The sequence below is a fragment of the Eutrigla gurnardus genome, assembly GCF_963514095.1.
Source record: "Eutrigla gurnardus genome assembly, chromosome: 14".
NCBI lineage: Eukaryota > Metazoa > Chordata > Actinopteri > Perciformes > Triglidae > Eutrigla > Eutrigla gurnardus.
The window spans coordinates 21286324-21300708 of record NC_139937.1 but is presented as its reverse complement, the minus strand read 5'-3'; the positions used below and the strand labels follow the sequence as shown (position 1 = coordinate 21300708).

The following is a 14385-nucleotide window of genomic DNA, read 5'->3' as shown; positions in this document are numbered from 1 at the left end:
AGAGTCAGGGAGAGACGGCCGGCCGGAGACTTAATGGTAGTTACTTTTTGCTCAAACTGTCACCGTTTCCACAAGAGAGAGATAATCTGTGAAAGATTCAGGTTCCTCTCGCCTCCTTTTAGTCACCTTAAAGATTCCTAATGAACCCGAAGAGCAAACAGCCAATCAGAGACGAGGAGAGCAGCTGTCAATCACTGCTGGTCAATTTCAATCAAACTGTAAATATAAGCAGCGCCGATCGAGTATCAAACAGGATTCTGAAAAACCTCAGAAAGCTCAAATTTTTATCGCTAGTCTCTATTTTTCCGCAGCATGTTGTGGTTTCTCTCCTTCGACAAATGTACTTATTGTTAGTCGTTTTGGACTAAATGTGATGTAAATGACTCTGATTGGTTGTTTTAAGGAATCGCATAAAAGCCCTTAACACAAATACGACAGTTTGCGCAAATGTGGAAAACCTTTATTGTTTATTAAAGTTACAAACTGTAGCTTTAATAGTTTTTATTAAAATCCCAGATGCAGAAAACAGCGAGTCATGAATCCGGTGAATCAGAGACCCGTGAGCCACTGAACGACTGTACGAAGGGCCTGTTAGCTGATCTGGGACCAGCTCTCAGAGTCGAACGGACACGTTACGATGCAGAAAAAAAGAGATCAGCGGGCCGAACAAACACACAGCGACGACCAACAACCACGGCCCCCAAAAAACTCAAACGGCTTTTTTATTTCCGCATCACTCAGAACGCCGTCGGTGCATCGATAGGAAAACCTCGAGGCCCGAAATATATACTTCACCTGTACGACTTGAACCCATCATCATTTATCACGTAGACCCGTTCTTACACAAGGCAATTCTCACCCACACACACACACACACACACACACACACACACACACACACACCTGGCCATCTGCCAGCCTCTCCTATGGAGCAATGCGGTGTGAATTTAAGCACATAAATCAAACCAGGGTGGCAATTGAGCCCGAGACAGAGGAGGCTTTTTATTGGCCTCATAAAAACAGATGCAGAGGTATGTTTCTCTCACGTGCGCTGCTGATGGGTCGACTCCCCCCCCGAAGCCAGTTAGTGCACGTTCCCCGGCCTTGACAATTAGCTCGCCGTGGTAACCCGCCCGCTTGCCGTCGTAAAAAAAACGGATCAGAGGCCCCGAAAAATGCACCGACATTCCAGTTTTCACCTGTATCGTGTGATCCGACACATAAAGGAGCTCGTATCAGCCGCCTAGACAAAAACCTGAGTATATATATGTGTGTGTGTGTGTGTGAGTAAGTAGCTGTGTGTGTTATTATGGTCTGTATGAACGCCGGGTACTCGTGCCCAACCCCGCCGACGTCTCCCTCCCTTTGAAAAACGGGCTCGTATGGAATGATTCATATGCTAATGGTCCGCGGGTAACGCTTTTATTAGGAGACTTGTTAACTCGTCAAAGGATTCTTGTCAAGATGCAACAAGCCGCTGAATGAGGATGATTTGATTTCACTTGACTTGCATTTATTTATTTTAATCACCGGCTTGACGTAAGAATAATAAACGCTGCTCAGAAACACGTCTAAGTGTTTTTTTTTCTGTGGGGGGGCCGAGCGTGGGTGTAATCTACACTCCGCTGTGTGTGTGTGTGTGTGTGTGTGTGTGTGTGTGTGTGTGTGTGTTTAGTCGGATTACCTTTTTTTATTTTTCCTGCTGTCAGCCTGAACAAATAACAGTGTGTTGTGTTCCCGACGCTGCAGCCCCGCAGGGACGACTGTAACAGCGTGAGGCCGGAGGACTGGAATCCCAGAATCCCCGTGGGCCTTTCCCCTGTGAGCAGATAACTCCTCCCACCTCACCTTCTCCACACACACACACACACACACACACACACACACACACACACGAGGCTTATTATCTCCCAACATGCACCTCATTGCTACTTCAGTATTTCCTTTAATAGGAGCAGCGTGTGCATTTATCTTTCAAGTGCTGAGGCTAATATTCTCATTTTGATCCGTTTCTGCAAAAAAACATTGCATTATACTTCATTATGTTAAGCTATAAAAGTTATTGTTGATAACGGTCAAATATAGATTTTGTTTGTACAAACAAGGTCTGTTTCTGTTTGAAAAAATAGCATCATACCACATTATTTTATGCTTTTATGAAGCTTTGGATTTTTAAATACATCAAATGTTGATAACTTGGTCAAATACAGATTTTGTTTCGTTTTTTTGCTGCAAAGAAATTCTAGAAAAATAAATAAAATCTTGTATTTAGTGTTCTAACTGTCACACACGACTCCTAATGTAAAAGAAACCATCGCACACATGAATACAAAAAGGGAACTCAATATCTGACGTGGTATTTTGGTTTTTAACGCGTCTTGACTTCCTGCGTCTCCGTCCTCCCCGTCCAGGTGAAGCCGTCGCCGATGCCCAGCGAGTGGAACGGCAAAACGGAGAGCTGCATCCTAAACATCAACTCCACCATCTACGACGAGATCCAGCAGGAGATGAAGAGGGCCAAAGTGTCCCAGGCGCTGTTCGCCAAGGTGGCCGCCTCCAAGAGCCAGGTACGGAACCAAAACCTCATCACGCCAAACATCAACGCCTCGTTAAGGTCCTCAGGGTGATGATGTTGATGCTTATTGTTGGGTTTATTTATATGAGGGCAAACTGTCATCTGATGGGTGTTTATTGATTTGATGGTTGGTGGAGCTAAGATGCTAGCGGTAGCTTTCACTTGTTGTCATGGCAACGGCAACTGTAAGCAGAATCAAGCAACATGTTTATATCGGCTATATATATTTTTAAAGAGGCGTATTTGCCACTTTTTTTCTCTGAATATTCTCCGTTTATTTTTTTTCCTTCCTCGTACACACATGACGGATGTTCAGCAAAAAAAAAAAAAAAAATCAAAGCAACAGAATAAAAGATCCTTCTGCGTCGAGACAGAAAAACACACTCACCAGTTCATAAATATTTGATACTAGATGTGTAAAACCATCATAATATTTAGACGCTTAAAGTCTTCTGAACTTGAACCGTGATTCATCGCCATAACGACGCTCGTCCTCGTCGTTGGAGTTCAGCTGTTTCAACACCAAACAAACCTGTTTATATTAGAGCCGTTTTCTCCTCCCAGAGAGAGTGTGTGTGTGTGTGTGTGTGTGTGTGTGTGTGTGTGTGTGTGTGTGTGTGTGTGTGTGTGTGTGTGGGTTAAAGAAGACTAAAAACACACCGCCGATTTAACTGTATATTAAAAGCAATTTAAAAAAGCGTGGCGGCGGCGGCGGCGAGGAGCTCTTATTAAAGGTTTTCACGTGTCTGTCGGAGGAGTTGGGAGGATTCTTGCTCGATGGAGACGATCGGGGGAGAAACGGATCACCGAGGGCGGAATAATCTGGAAAATATCTGCAAAGGCTTTATTTTTTTCTTGCTGATTAGGATGATTATACCCCCCGATAGCTTTGTTTTACCAAATTGCAGTTTGATGCACAAACCACTGTTTTTGTTAAAGAGTTCAAACAGACTCCTTGGAAGGATTCATGGGGGGGGGGGGGGGGGTATTAACTAGTGCACGTCTCTCTCGTCGTGAATGAAGGTTTGTCTGGGAACAGGTTTCCTCCTCCACCTCGCTCCCCCGTCTCTCTCTCTACCCGTCTTGCCCCTCTCTCTCTCTCTCTCTCTCTCTCTCTCTCTCTCCTCTCTCTCCCTCGCTCGCCCAGATTTCTGCCTCTCTTCCACGTTTCCATTCATAGCAGGCGGGTGTGAATGTGAATTGAGCAGCAGATAAGAAGTGTGCTAATTATGCCGGTGAAAGGGGGCCTGGGAGAGCACTTATCTCCGGCTCCATCTCGTAATGGGCGCTCCCCGGGCAGCTGGTCCCCCCCCCCACCAACCCCCCCACCCAGCCGGCACCGCCATATCGCTACCGGCAACGCTGGGCCCGGGACGGGACGGGACAGCAAGGCCCGGACCAGAGGCCTGCCCCCCTCTCACCCTCCCCATCAGGACCCCTCAACCCTAAAGAATCACAGGACGGCACGTTCAGTTGCTGCTTTCACACAAAAAAACTTCTTAAATCCAACATTTCTGGGACAAGATTGTAGTTTTTGCGTATTTAGATGATTCTAGAATGACGTCATTGTGCCTCAGGATTAATCAATTAGTTGAAAATGTATTTATTTTTCGAATCAATCCGATGTTTGAGTGACTTCACAAGCAAAAGTCGCCGGTTTATATCTGCTTGGTGGATGTGTTTGGGTTTGGTACTCGTTAGAAGCAGACAGACAGGCAGACAGACAGGTTAGCTTTGCTGCATCCAAATGTGGCCCAGAGGATTGTGGGTATTGAGTACGTCAGTGTTGATTGTTCTTCCTATAGTGTGAATCATTCAGACAGGAAGTGTGTGTGTGTGTGTGTTTTTAAATGAGAGAATCAGCCCGTCTGATATTCTGGTTCACTGAGGTTGTGGAGTTGCTGTGTTGATGTGGCTGGTTGACGAGGAGGTGGAGGATGGGCCGGACTGGCAGGATGCCCATACGGGGGCCACACAAATAATCACAGGGAGGGGGTGGGGGTGGGGGGGTGAAGAGGCCTCTCCGGCGAGGCTGGCACCGACCCGTCAGCTCGCTGTGCAGCTCCACCTTCAGCCTCAGTTTAGGATTTCCCAGCATGCTTACGCAAGCACCGTCGGTATCTTTATGTGTGTGTGTGTGTGTGTGTGTGCGTGTGTGTGTGTGTGTGTGTGTGTGTGAGTGTGTGTGTGTGTGTGTGTGTGTGTGTGTGTGTGTGTGTGTGAAGGAGAAGAGGAGACGTGGAGGTAAAGGAGGTCGTAGTAGTAGAGGAGCTGTAAACAGGAGTTCACTGATTGGTGCGTGCTGAGGTGTGTGTGTGTGTGTGTGTGTGTGTGTGTGTGAGTGTGTGTGTGTGTTTCTTTGTGTGTGTGTGTGTGTGTGTGTGAGTGTGTGTGTGTGTTACTTTGTGTGTGTGTGTGTGTGTGTGTGTGTGTGTGTGTGAGTGTGTGTGTGTGTTTCTTTGTGTGTGTGTGTGTGTGTGTGTGTGTGAGTGTGTGTGTGTGTTACTTTGTGTGTGTGTGTGTGTGTGTGTGTGTGTGTGTGTGTGTGTGTGTGTGTGTGTGTACTGCCCATACATTTGATGAGATTATGTGCAGGCACATTTGAATGTGTGTGTTTGTGAGTTTCCTGGATGGCAGCCATGCCGTCCTCTCTCAGGGCTCGTAACCACAGCGAGCCTCTGCCACCCTTAACTGCCCACCACCACCATCTACCCCCCCTCACATAGTCAACGTTGCATTTCAATCACTCTTTTACTGCCACACACTCGGAGTAGTAACTACAGAGCAGTGTCTTGATCAGATTGATGCTCGTACACAGTTTTTAAAAGTAATTCTGATTTATTAGGACAGATATTAAATTAAAAAATCCGAATCATTATTCATAATCCATGAACTTAAACTGATCCATGAAACCCTCCCGATTCCATTTCGCTTCAGGAGATCTCAGACTTGGAGATAAACAACTGTGTGTGTGTTCGCTGGTTTGAACGCTGCCAGCAGCTTCCTGTCCGCTGAAGAGGACGGCGTTTCGTTTCTAGCCGGGGATGAGGCGGTGCTGCGATCCCGGGGTCGGCCTGGAGTCCATGTCAACCACTACCGCTTTGTTTTACCAGCCACATTAACGTGGGGGGGGGGGGGGGGGGGCTTCCTGGGAGGACACCGCTCGGCGGACGGAATCAGAGTCCCTGCTGTCGTGCAACAAGCTCCCTGGGAGGCCGGCGCTCACCGGGGCTCAAAGCCCTCCGACTCCTCTCCCTGTCCCCCCCCCCTCCCCCCATCTCTCTGTCCCTCTCTCTCCCCCCATCTCTCTGTCCCTCTCTCGCTCGCTCATTCTCCCCTGGAAGAGGCTACGCTAATTAGCCAGGCTCTAATGAGACAGAATGGCACTGATCTGGTCCGCCGCTGCGCCACCGGGGGGGCAGGAGGGGGGGGCTGGTGCAGTGGGGGGGTGAGGTTGGTGTATGCCATCTGTCACCCTGCACCCGCCTGGCACGGCAGTCCCTGGAGTGGAGGGGGGGTGTGGTGATGTGGGGGGAGGAGGGTGAGTGCCTTGTTGGTTGTTGGTCTGGAGAGGTGGGGGGGTAGTGGGGGGGTAGTGGGTGGTGGTGGGGGGACACTGATACGAGTAGGAAGGGAGGTTGACAGAATATCTGAAACCGCTTCCTTAATTTGTGGAAAATGACTAATTTCCTGTTACGGGTTGATTCCCATTAGTGGTCGTTCGTGTTTTATGGAGGCTTGAACGCTTATCTGATCTTATCTAATCTGAGATATTTAGCACATGACCCAACACACACACACACACACACACACACACACACTTCTATCACGCTGCATGGTGCGATGGTGAGAGGGGCAGATGGCTGACCTTTCGGGTGTGTGTTTGTGGATTCGTCTGCTGCTGAGGGCTGACGGGTCAGTGTGTTAGAAGTCAGGAATGAAACGGCAGAACTGATCAGATGCATTTTACAGTGTTGGTACGGGTGCTGGAAATCCTTGAAAACGCTTGAATTTTAGTGTGGTGTGTTCAAGGTTTCTTCATGTGTGTTCTATGTGATGACATATAAAACAGAGAAAAGAAGATCTCCATATTTGAGGGACTGAAAACAGCATTTTCTGACATTTCTTTATGAAAAATGACTTTTGATGATGAAAATAGTTGGTGATTATATTTCTGTGGATCTGTTAGTGGAATTAGTTTTCCTTTCATTTGTGGTCCTTCTGTAAAAAGCTGTCTCCAAACATCATGTTGGTTGTTTAGAGGACAATAACATCTCATTTAATGTGATGAACAAGTGACATAATAAGTAGACTGAATACTGAGGATTGGATTGGATACAAATATGTAGTTTACCACAGCTGGAAGGTGCTGGAAAAGCATGGAAATGCACCTTGAAATGCTTGGAAAGTGCTTGAATTTGACTTTGTGAATGGTGCTGATATTATATCAGGAAGTCTGTGATCGTGTCGGAGCGGCTCTGTGGAGTTTTTACTCATGAGTTCAACTTTTATGTGCCTTTATTTATATATTTATTATGGATTCACATCTCCACTACTCTCTCTCTCAAATTAGGCAGATCAGAGCGAGCCTATCACGACCCCTCGGGATGTAAAAAAAAAAGGAGGGGGGGGGGGGCCGTGACTGTTTATTAATTGATTTATTTATTTATCTCCCGTGCCTGCTTGGTTATTAGGTTGCCATGGGAAACAGGCCGGGCCAGATCCTCTCTATTATTAAAGACACAATTTCTTGAACTGGAGACCCAGCTGTCTGAATAATTAATTTAGCGAATGAATTATCTTGCAAACGGTGAAGTCCCCCCCCCCCCCCCCCCCACTCTGAAATGAGCCTTTCTCTTATTGTTTAATGGACAGTGGAATTCCCACCAGCCGGGTTGTTTTCTCTCTCTCTCTCTCTCTCTCTCTCTCTCTCTCTCTCTCTCTTGCTCGCTGCCTGTCTTCGTCGAACCCTCCTCCTCCTCCTCCTCCTCCTCATGGAGCCGGCAGGTCTCACTGAGCATGCCCAGAGCACTTTGTGTCTCTCCTTGCCATCTCTCTCACTTACGCCTTACATGCCACCTCTCACCCCATCTGTCTCCGATTGCACCCCCCTCCCCCCCCCCCCCCCTCCCTCCTTGCAGTCTAAACCAGGAATCTGCCCCCGACATACCAAACCGTCTCTCCGTCATCGGGCGCTAACACGTTTTATTAGAAGACAAATCCACGTCTCACTCCGTGTGAATACTTGTCGGGCGCGTTTAACCGCCGTTTAACCTGACTTCACCCGTCCGAACCTCGTTAGCGAACGCTGCCTTCGCCATGGCGACGGGCTCGCCGTTGTTTGCTACCTTCCGCTTCCCTGTGAGTGCTGCCTCTCCCACCGTCTCCTCCTGACGGACCACACAGGGTTTGTTCTGAGGCCCGTTCTCACTAATCTGATCAGGCAGGCAAATACGCCGGGAAAAGCGCTTTAATGATCCCCCTAATTACCTCAAGTCAATACCAACTGTATTATTAGACTCGGGGAAAATATTCCATTAGGGTGCCCCCTGTGGGAGTCCCCCCCCCCCCACTCCAAACCCTCCCCCCCTCCCTCTTGTGCGTGGCGATGTCACGCGCCGCGCGCCCCCTCCGCTTGTAATTAATTTTATTTACACACTCAGGAATGCACAAGGTCGCACCTGCAGCCCGGAGCCGCCCGACTCGGCCGCCTAATCAGATCTGTCATAATTATCATTCTGCATGCTTCTGACACACGCCGGGAAATATTTCAATTTAACTACAGCCACCAGCTCCAGCACGGAGAGAGAGGGTGTGTGTGTGTGTGTGTGTGTGTGTGTGTGTGTGTGTGTGTGTGTGTGTGTGTGTGTGTGTGTGTGAGAGTGAGAGAGAGAGAGAGAGAGAGAGTCTGGGGCAATTGCATGGGGAGATATTAGGACCCATCCAAGTGCTCATGCTGGTGCTTCTGTGCACTTGGTTTTGTGAGCATTAGTCTTTCACAATCTCCTCTCTCTCTATATACCTCTACCTCTCTCTACCTCTCTCTCTCAACCTCTACCTCTCTATACCTCTACCTCTCTCTCTCAACCTCTACCTCTCTCTCTCTTTCTACCTCTACCTCTCTCTACCTCTACCTCTCTACCTCCACCTTATCTCTCTACCTCTCTCTCCCTCCCTCTCTCTCTACCTCTATCTCTCTCTACCTCTACCTCTCTCTACCTCTCTCTCTACCTCTATCTCTCTCTACCTCTACCTCTCTCTACCTCTCTCCCTCTCTCTCTCTCTCTCTACCTCTATCTCTCTCTACCTCTACCTTTCTCTACCTCTCTCTCTCTACCTCTACATCTCTCTCTCTCTCTCTACCTCTACCTTTCTCTCTCTACCTCTACATCTCTCTCTCTCCCTCCCTCTACCTCTCTCTCTGTCCCTCTCTCCCTCCCTCTCTCTCTACCTCTATCTCTCTCTACCTCTCTTTCTACCTCTACATCTCTCTCTCTCTCCCTCCCTCTCTACCTCCCTCCCTCCCTCTCTCTCCCTCCCTCCCTCCCTCCCTCTCTCTCTCTCTCTACCTCCCTCCCTCCCTCTCTAACTTTCCATCCTCATCACTTCTGTCTTCATCATGTATTTAAACACGTGTGAAGGAAGAGATTTACTGTTTATTTACACTATTTTAAGTTTAAGGTGTTTTTGTCCGAGCTGACCAACAAACAGAAGACCTTTTTATTTTTTGGGGTTGAACCATTTTTTTTCGGTCTCATTAGCATCCGAGGAAAACTTGTCGACCAATCAGGAACACTTATTTAGCTGACACGGACAATTTACAGGTTCTCTGCTATTTCAATCCCTAATTCAATAAGATCAGTCATGATTTATCAGCTTAATTATGCTTTGATATTAGCAATTAAGGCCGAGCTTTGAATTAAATTTCAATCAAGCTCTTGTAATTGATGGAATCAGACATCAGCATGTAGGTGATTTTCTAGCGTTGCAGCGTTGCTGTTGCTGTTGTTGTTGTTTGTCTCCGGCTCATCTTCGGCGTGTTTGTTGTCTTCTGTGCATTCATCCTCCATCTGCCTCCGCTGGATTCAACGGAGACGATTATAAAAAAGAGGAGAGGAGAGGTAAATGTGTGGTGGGAGAGCCGTGTTTGAACATTCGGTGGAGCTGTGCAGACAAACGCCGCCGCCGCCCAAAATATCAGCCGGCACCACCAACTAGATTACCGTGCAATTCCAACAATACTAATATTTGCTGCAGAGAGGCACGCGCACCGCCGCGCCATCAAGTCTCCATTTTCAGCCATTTTGTACCCATAAAGAATCTTTAGTGGACAAAGAGAGCACAAATATGTGATACCAACTGATATTTAAAGGGATTTTTCTTTTCCTTTTTTTGTCGTTGGATTGGATTTTGTTGTGTTGTGGGACGAATACTGAACTTATCGAAGCGCCGGGGAGTTGGATTAATTTGCAAATGTCTTGTGTTTTATAGCAGCAAACAAATGTGATGCATGATCACATAATGTAAATTACTGCACCTGGTCAACGGTGATTACTGATGCATTTAAATAGGAATAAACAGGAAGCAAAATAGTCCAACTTTATGGGCGACGGTGTAGATTGAAATTGAGATGTGTTCTTGAGCAAGGCACTTGTTCCTGCTGGGAATCAAACACCGGGGGAACTCCCACCATTCTTATTAGGTTCTGTGCATGTGTGTGTGAAGAACTTTGCTGGGAAAAAAAAAAGAACAAAACGTGCAGTTAAAAAAAAGAGAGAAAAACGCTGCAACCACACAGATGTTTAATGTGCTCCATTTTAGATGGACTGGTCATTTGCCGTTGGTTATTCTTTATGCTCCATCTGCCTCTCTTTGCCCCCCCCCCCTCCCTGCCGCGGTTTATTGGTCGGCGGCGGTGACGTAAACGTCCACACCGAAGCGGCGGTATTGTTTGGTGGCAGCGAGCGCTGACACAGAGACGGAGCCTCGTTTCCTGCACGGTCATGCCTCGCCGCCACAATGCGTGTCAGCCGTCAGTCTGTCGTTGTTCTCGACTCGCTTATTGTATCTGGTGGGGTCGCGACCTCCCTCTTCAGAAAAACCTTCAGTGTTTGGCACGTACAGAAAATAAACCTCTCTCTCTCTCTCTTTCTCCGACATCCTCACAAAAAAAGGATGGTGACACAATCTGGCAACCAGAATATCTGGAAAGCATCCACTCTGACAAGACATCAGAGTCGTATCAGCATGATTTAATAATAAAAGAATATTTTCCTTTTTTTTTTAAAGGCAAGTTTCAAATGATTTAAGATGACTCAGTTTTTTAATCCTCCAAAGCTTCCCCCTTCAGAGAAAAAAAGAAGCTGCTTTGTGATTGGTACATATGCCAACTAGAAAATTTCATCATCCATTACTGCGGTCGCAGAATCCAACGTCCTCGGGGGCCTAGCTGTCATTTCAGAAACATGTCCGTTTGATCCATCTGTTTTTTGTAGCGTGCCTCCTCCTGAATCCTCGAGACCGCCGGTTGAATTACAATCAGATGGCGGGTTTATGATAAACGATGCAGAGGTAAATACAAATAATACATTCAACTTTTTCATCGTCGTATGGTGTAACGGGTCAACCGAGGTATTATATTTTTTAAGAGAAATGTTAATTCATCGCAATTAAAAAAAACAACAATAGCAACTTCATACATCATCCGTCGTTTCCTCAATCAACGTCGACCTCAGGGTCGGCGAGTGGCGGCCTAGGTCACTTCGTAATATAATGGAAATATCATAGTCAGGTAGAAAACTACAACAACTCCTCCGTCATTAGCCCGCAAGGATGCAAAAGTATTTTTATTAGTTTGAAAAGTCAAAACCACTGACGAGGGAAGGTGACGATGCAGTGTGCAAAATTGTCTGAGAAAGCACCGGAGGCTAGCTGGAGAGGCTAGCTGGAGAGAGAGAGGCTAGTTGGAGAGAGAGAGGCTAGCTTGAGAGGCTAGCTGGAGAGAGATATGCTAGCTGAAAAGGCTAGCTGGCGAGAGAGAGGCTAGCTGGAGAGAGAGAGGCTAGCTGGAGAGAGTTGCTAGCTGGAGAGAGAGAGGCTAGCTGGAGAGGCTAGCTGGAGAGGCTAGCGAGAGATAGAGAGAGAGACAGAGAGAGAGAGCGAGAGGCTAGCTGGAGAGAGTTGCTAGCTGGAGAGGCTAGCCGGAGAGAGAGCGGCTAGCTGGAGAGAGAGAGAGGCTAGCTGGAGAGAGATATGCTAGCTGGAAATGTTAGCCGGAAAGAGAGAGGCTAGTTGGAGAGAGAGAGAGGCTAGCTGGAGAGAGAGAGAGGCTAGCTGGAGAGAGATATGCTAGCTGGAAATGTTAGCCGGAAAGAGAGAGGCTAGTTGGAGAGAGAGAGAGGCTAGCTGGAGAGAGAGAGAGGCTAGCTGGAGAGAGAGAGAGGCTAGCTGGAGAGAGAGAGAGGCTAGCTGGAGAGGCTAGCTGGAGAGGCTAGCTGTGTTGCTGCTCCACTGCTTGTCTGTAGGAAAATGGCCTTCATCTCCCGGTCCTGAATGAAACGGTGACGGTATCTGACTCGGTACTAATGGTTGCATTATCTGATGACACACTGAAATCACGTGTGTACGTCGTTATTAGTTGAGGTGTGCGAGTAGCACAGCGTACAACAGGGAAGTGAATTAAAGACTAACAGCCCAGTAAAGGTGATGTTAGGGCTGATCTGGGAGCAGCATTAAACAGGCTTTCACTGTATTGTTTTTAAGTGATTTCCATGCGGTTCATATAACGGTCACTGACCCCGTTTCACCGACGACTTCAGGGTTTCTCTTTCTGCAAACAAACATGGATTCTTCTTCCTCCCAAAAAGAAAAAAATCTGGCCCTGAATTCACTGTCAATTATTGCTTATTGTTGCGGGAGATGCACATATGCCGGAGCGTCGGGAGTGTTTCAACACCGCCACCGCCGCCGCCAACAGATGGGCGTCCGCCGCCGCGGCCTTAACGTCTCAGCGCCGCCGCGTTTACCTCACGGGGGCCAAACGCCGCGTAGCCACCGCCGGTTTCCTCCTCGGCGTCTTCTGGGGGCGGAGGAACGCGTTAGCGGCGGCGTTTCTATCTGCATGGCGTGCTGTGCCAGCGAGCTGGGCGGCTGCCAGGTCCGAGGAGGAGGAGGGAAGACAATCACACGTTGTGTCTCTCTCCGGTCCAGATACAGAAACGCTGCTGTCCTCAACAATCACTTCTGTGATTTTCTGATGTGTCATCTTGGCCTCTTTTTTTTTTGCGTTCCTCTCCAAACCGACTCCATGTCGATACGCTGGCCTGCTTCGTGGCAGGAAACGGGAGCATTAATCCGAGCGAGGGAGGGAGGGAGGAGGGGGGGGAATGAACTCACATGGCAAATTGATGGACATCTGTTGGCTTATTTTATATATTTATTTCCCTGCCGTGGCCGAGGTCAGCCTGATGGGGCTGATAACAAGCAAATGAGATTAGAGGGAAGGTGTTGGCCCGGGCCATGTGACAGAGCCGTCTGTCCGTCATTCCCTGCCTCGCCGCGAAGCCGAGGCTTCTCCGAGCCCTCCACGGCGGCGAGCGGCGGCGGCGGATGGACGGGGTCTTGAACACGGTTGAATACCGTGCTGTTCTCTCTCACAGAGCCGGACCTATTCGCTTTATTGGCAGCTTGTGACTGCAGCGCTCACATACACGGTGCATAGCTGGGTGCATCTCGAGCATGAATTCAACTATTGTGTTCAGGAGGGGAAAATATTTTTATCAGAACACCCGGTTGCTATTTATACCGGGGAGTCGCACAATGGCCCGCTGAAGAGTTTATTACCCTTTTTAATTTGGCACCTTATGACCCCCGGAGCCCCATTAGCCCTCCGGTCAGATCTGTGTCTGTAAAAAAAAGAAAACAAGAAAAAAAAAGGCTGGTTCTTGATTGCCCGGCCCCGTTGTCTGAAACTAATTAATAATTAAGCAGCGGCGACCTGGAGGCAGCGGATTATTGTGCAATATTGTCGCAGGTGTGTGCCAACACGGCAAGATAATCCTTCGCCTGTCGGTTGTTAGCGCTCCGCTGAACCCGCTCTGCAGCATCTGTGGGTTCAAAACCCAGAGACGTATGTAGCATCAAACACGGTCCAGCGGATCACCCGGCGGTTCCTGAAGGTGATCCGGGTCCGGGTTTTCCGTTTCACAAGGTCATCGTTTTTTTGTTTTTTTGTTTTTTGTGACATGTGATTTCTATCTTCAAATGATCAAATTCAGAACATTTACAGCGATTGAACTTTTATTACGAGTGGAATCCTCACTCTTTTTTTTTTTTTTACTTATGAATATTTTTGACAATTTATTGATCGTCTTATCCTGTTGGTACTAGTCTAATAAATGTGTCTTTTACACCTTAAAAATATTTTTAAAAATCTATTCAATTACAGCCCAAAGTCATTTTACAAACTGAGTCCGGTCTTAAATCCCGTCTTTTGTAAAATAGCGGATCCCGTCCACGCTGCAGGCTCGTCTCTGTGAAACAACTGGGTCTGCTACCCGTGTATTTATAGAGTGGCCTTAATGATCTCCCACCAACACCGAGTACCTGCGTTGAAGAGCCCTAGATAGTTTTGTTTCTGGACTGGAACACTTTAGCGGCGAAGGGGAGCAGCGAGTTCGGTGATCCAATCAAGAGCGGTTAGTGCTCGTCAGCTGCAGCGCAGAGGCTCGACAAATCACATTAAATAATCAGAAAGATTTGCAACAGTGTGTCAGTGTTGGACGTAGGACGGCTACAGTACAGTCAGTGTG

General features: G+C 47.8%; 1 protein-coding gene across 1 annotated transcript in view; it reads left to right on the top strand.

The window, feature by feature from the left end:
• Positions 1–14385, top strand: part of satb1b (SATB homeobox 1b) — a 57296-nt gene that overhangs the window by 35860 nt on the left and 7051 nt on the right. The window contains 2 exon segments of the mRNA XM_084027448.1: positions 1750–1821; positions 2412–2567. Of these exon segments, the coding sequence (XP_083883574.1) occupies positions 1750–1821; positions 2412–2567 (228 nt within the window).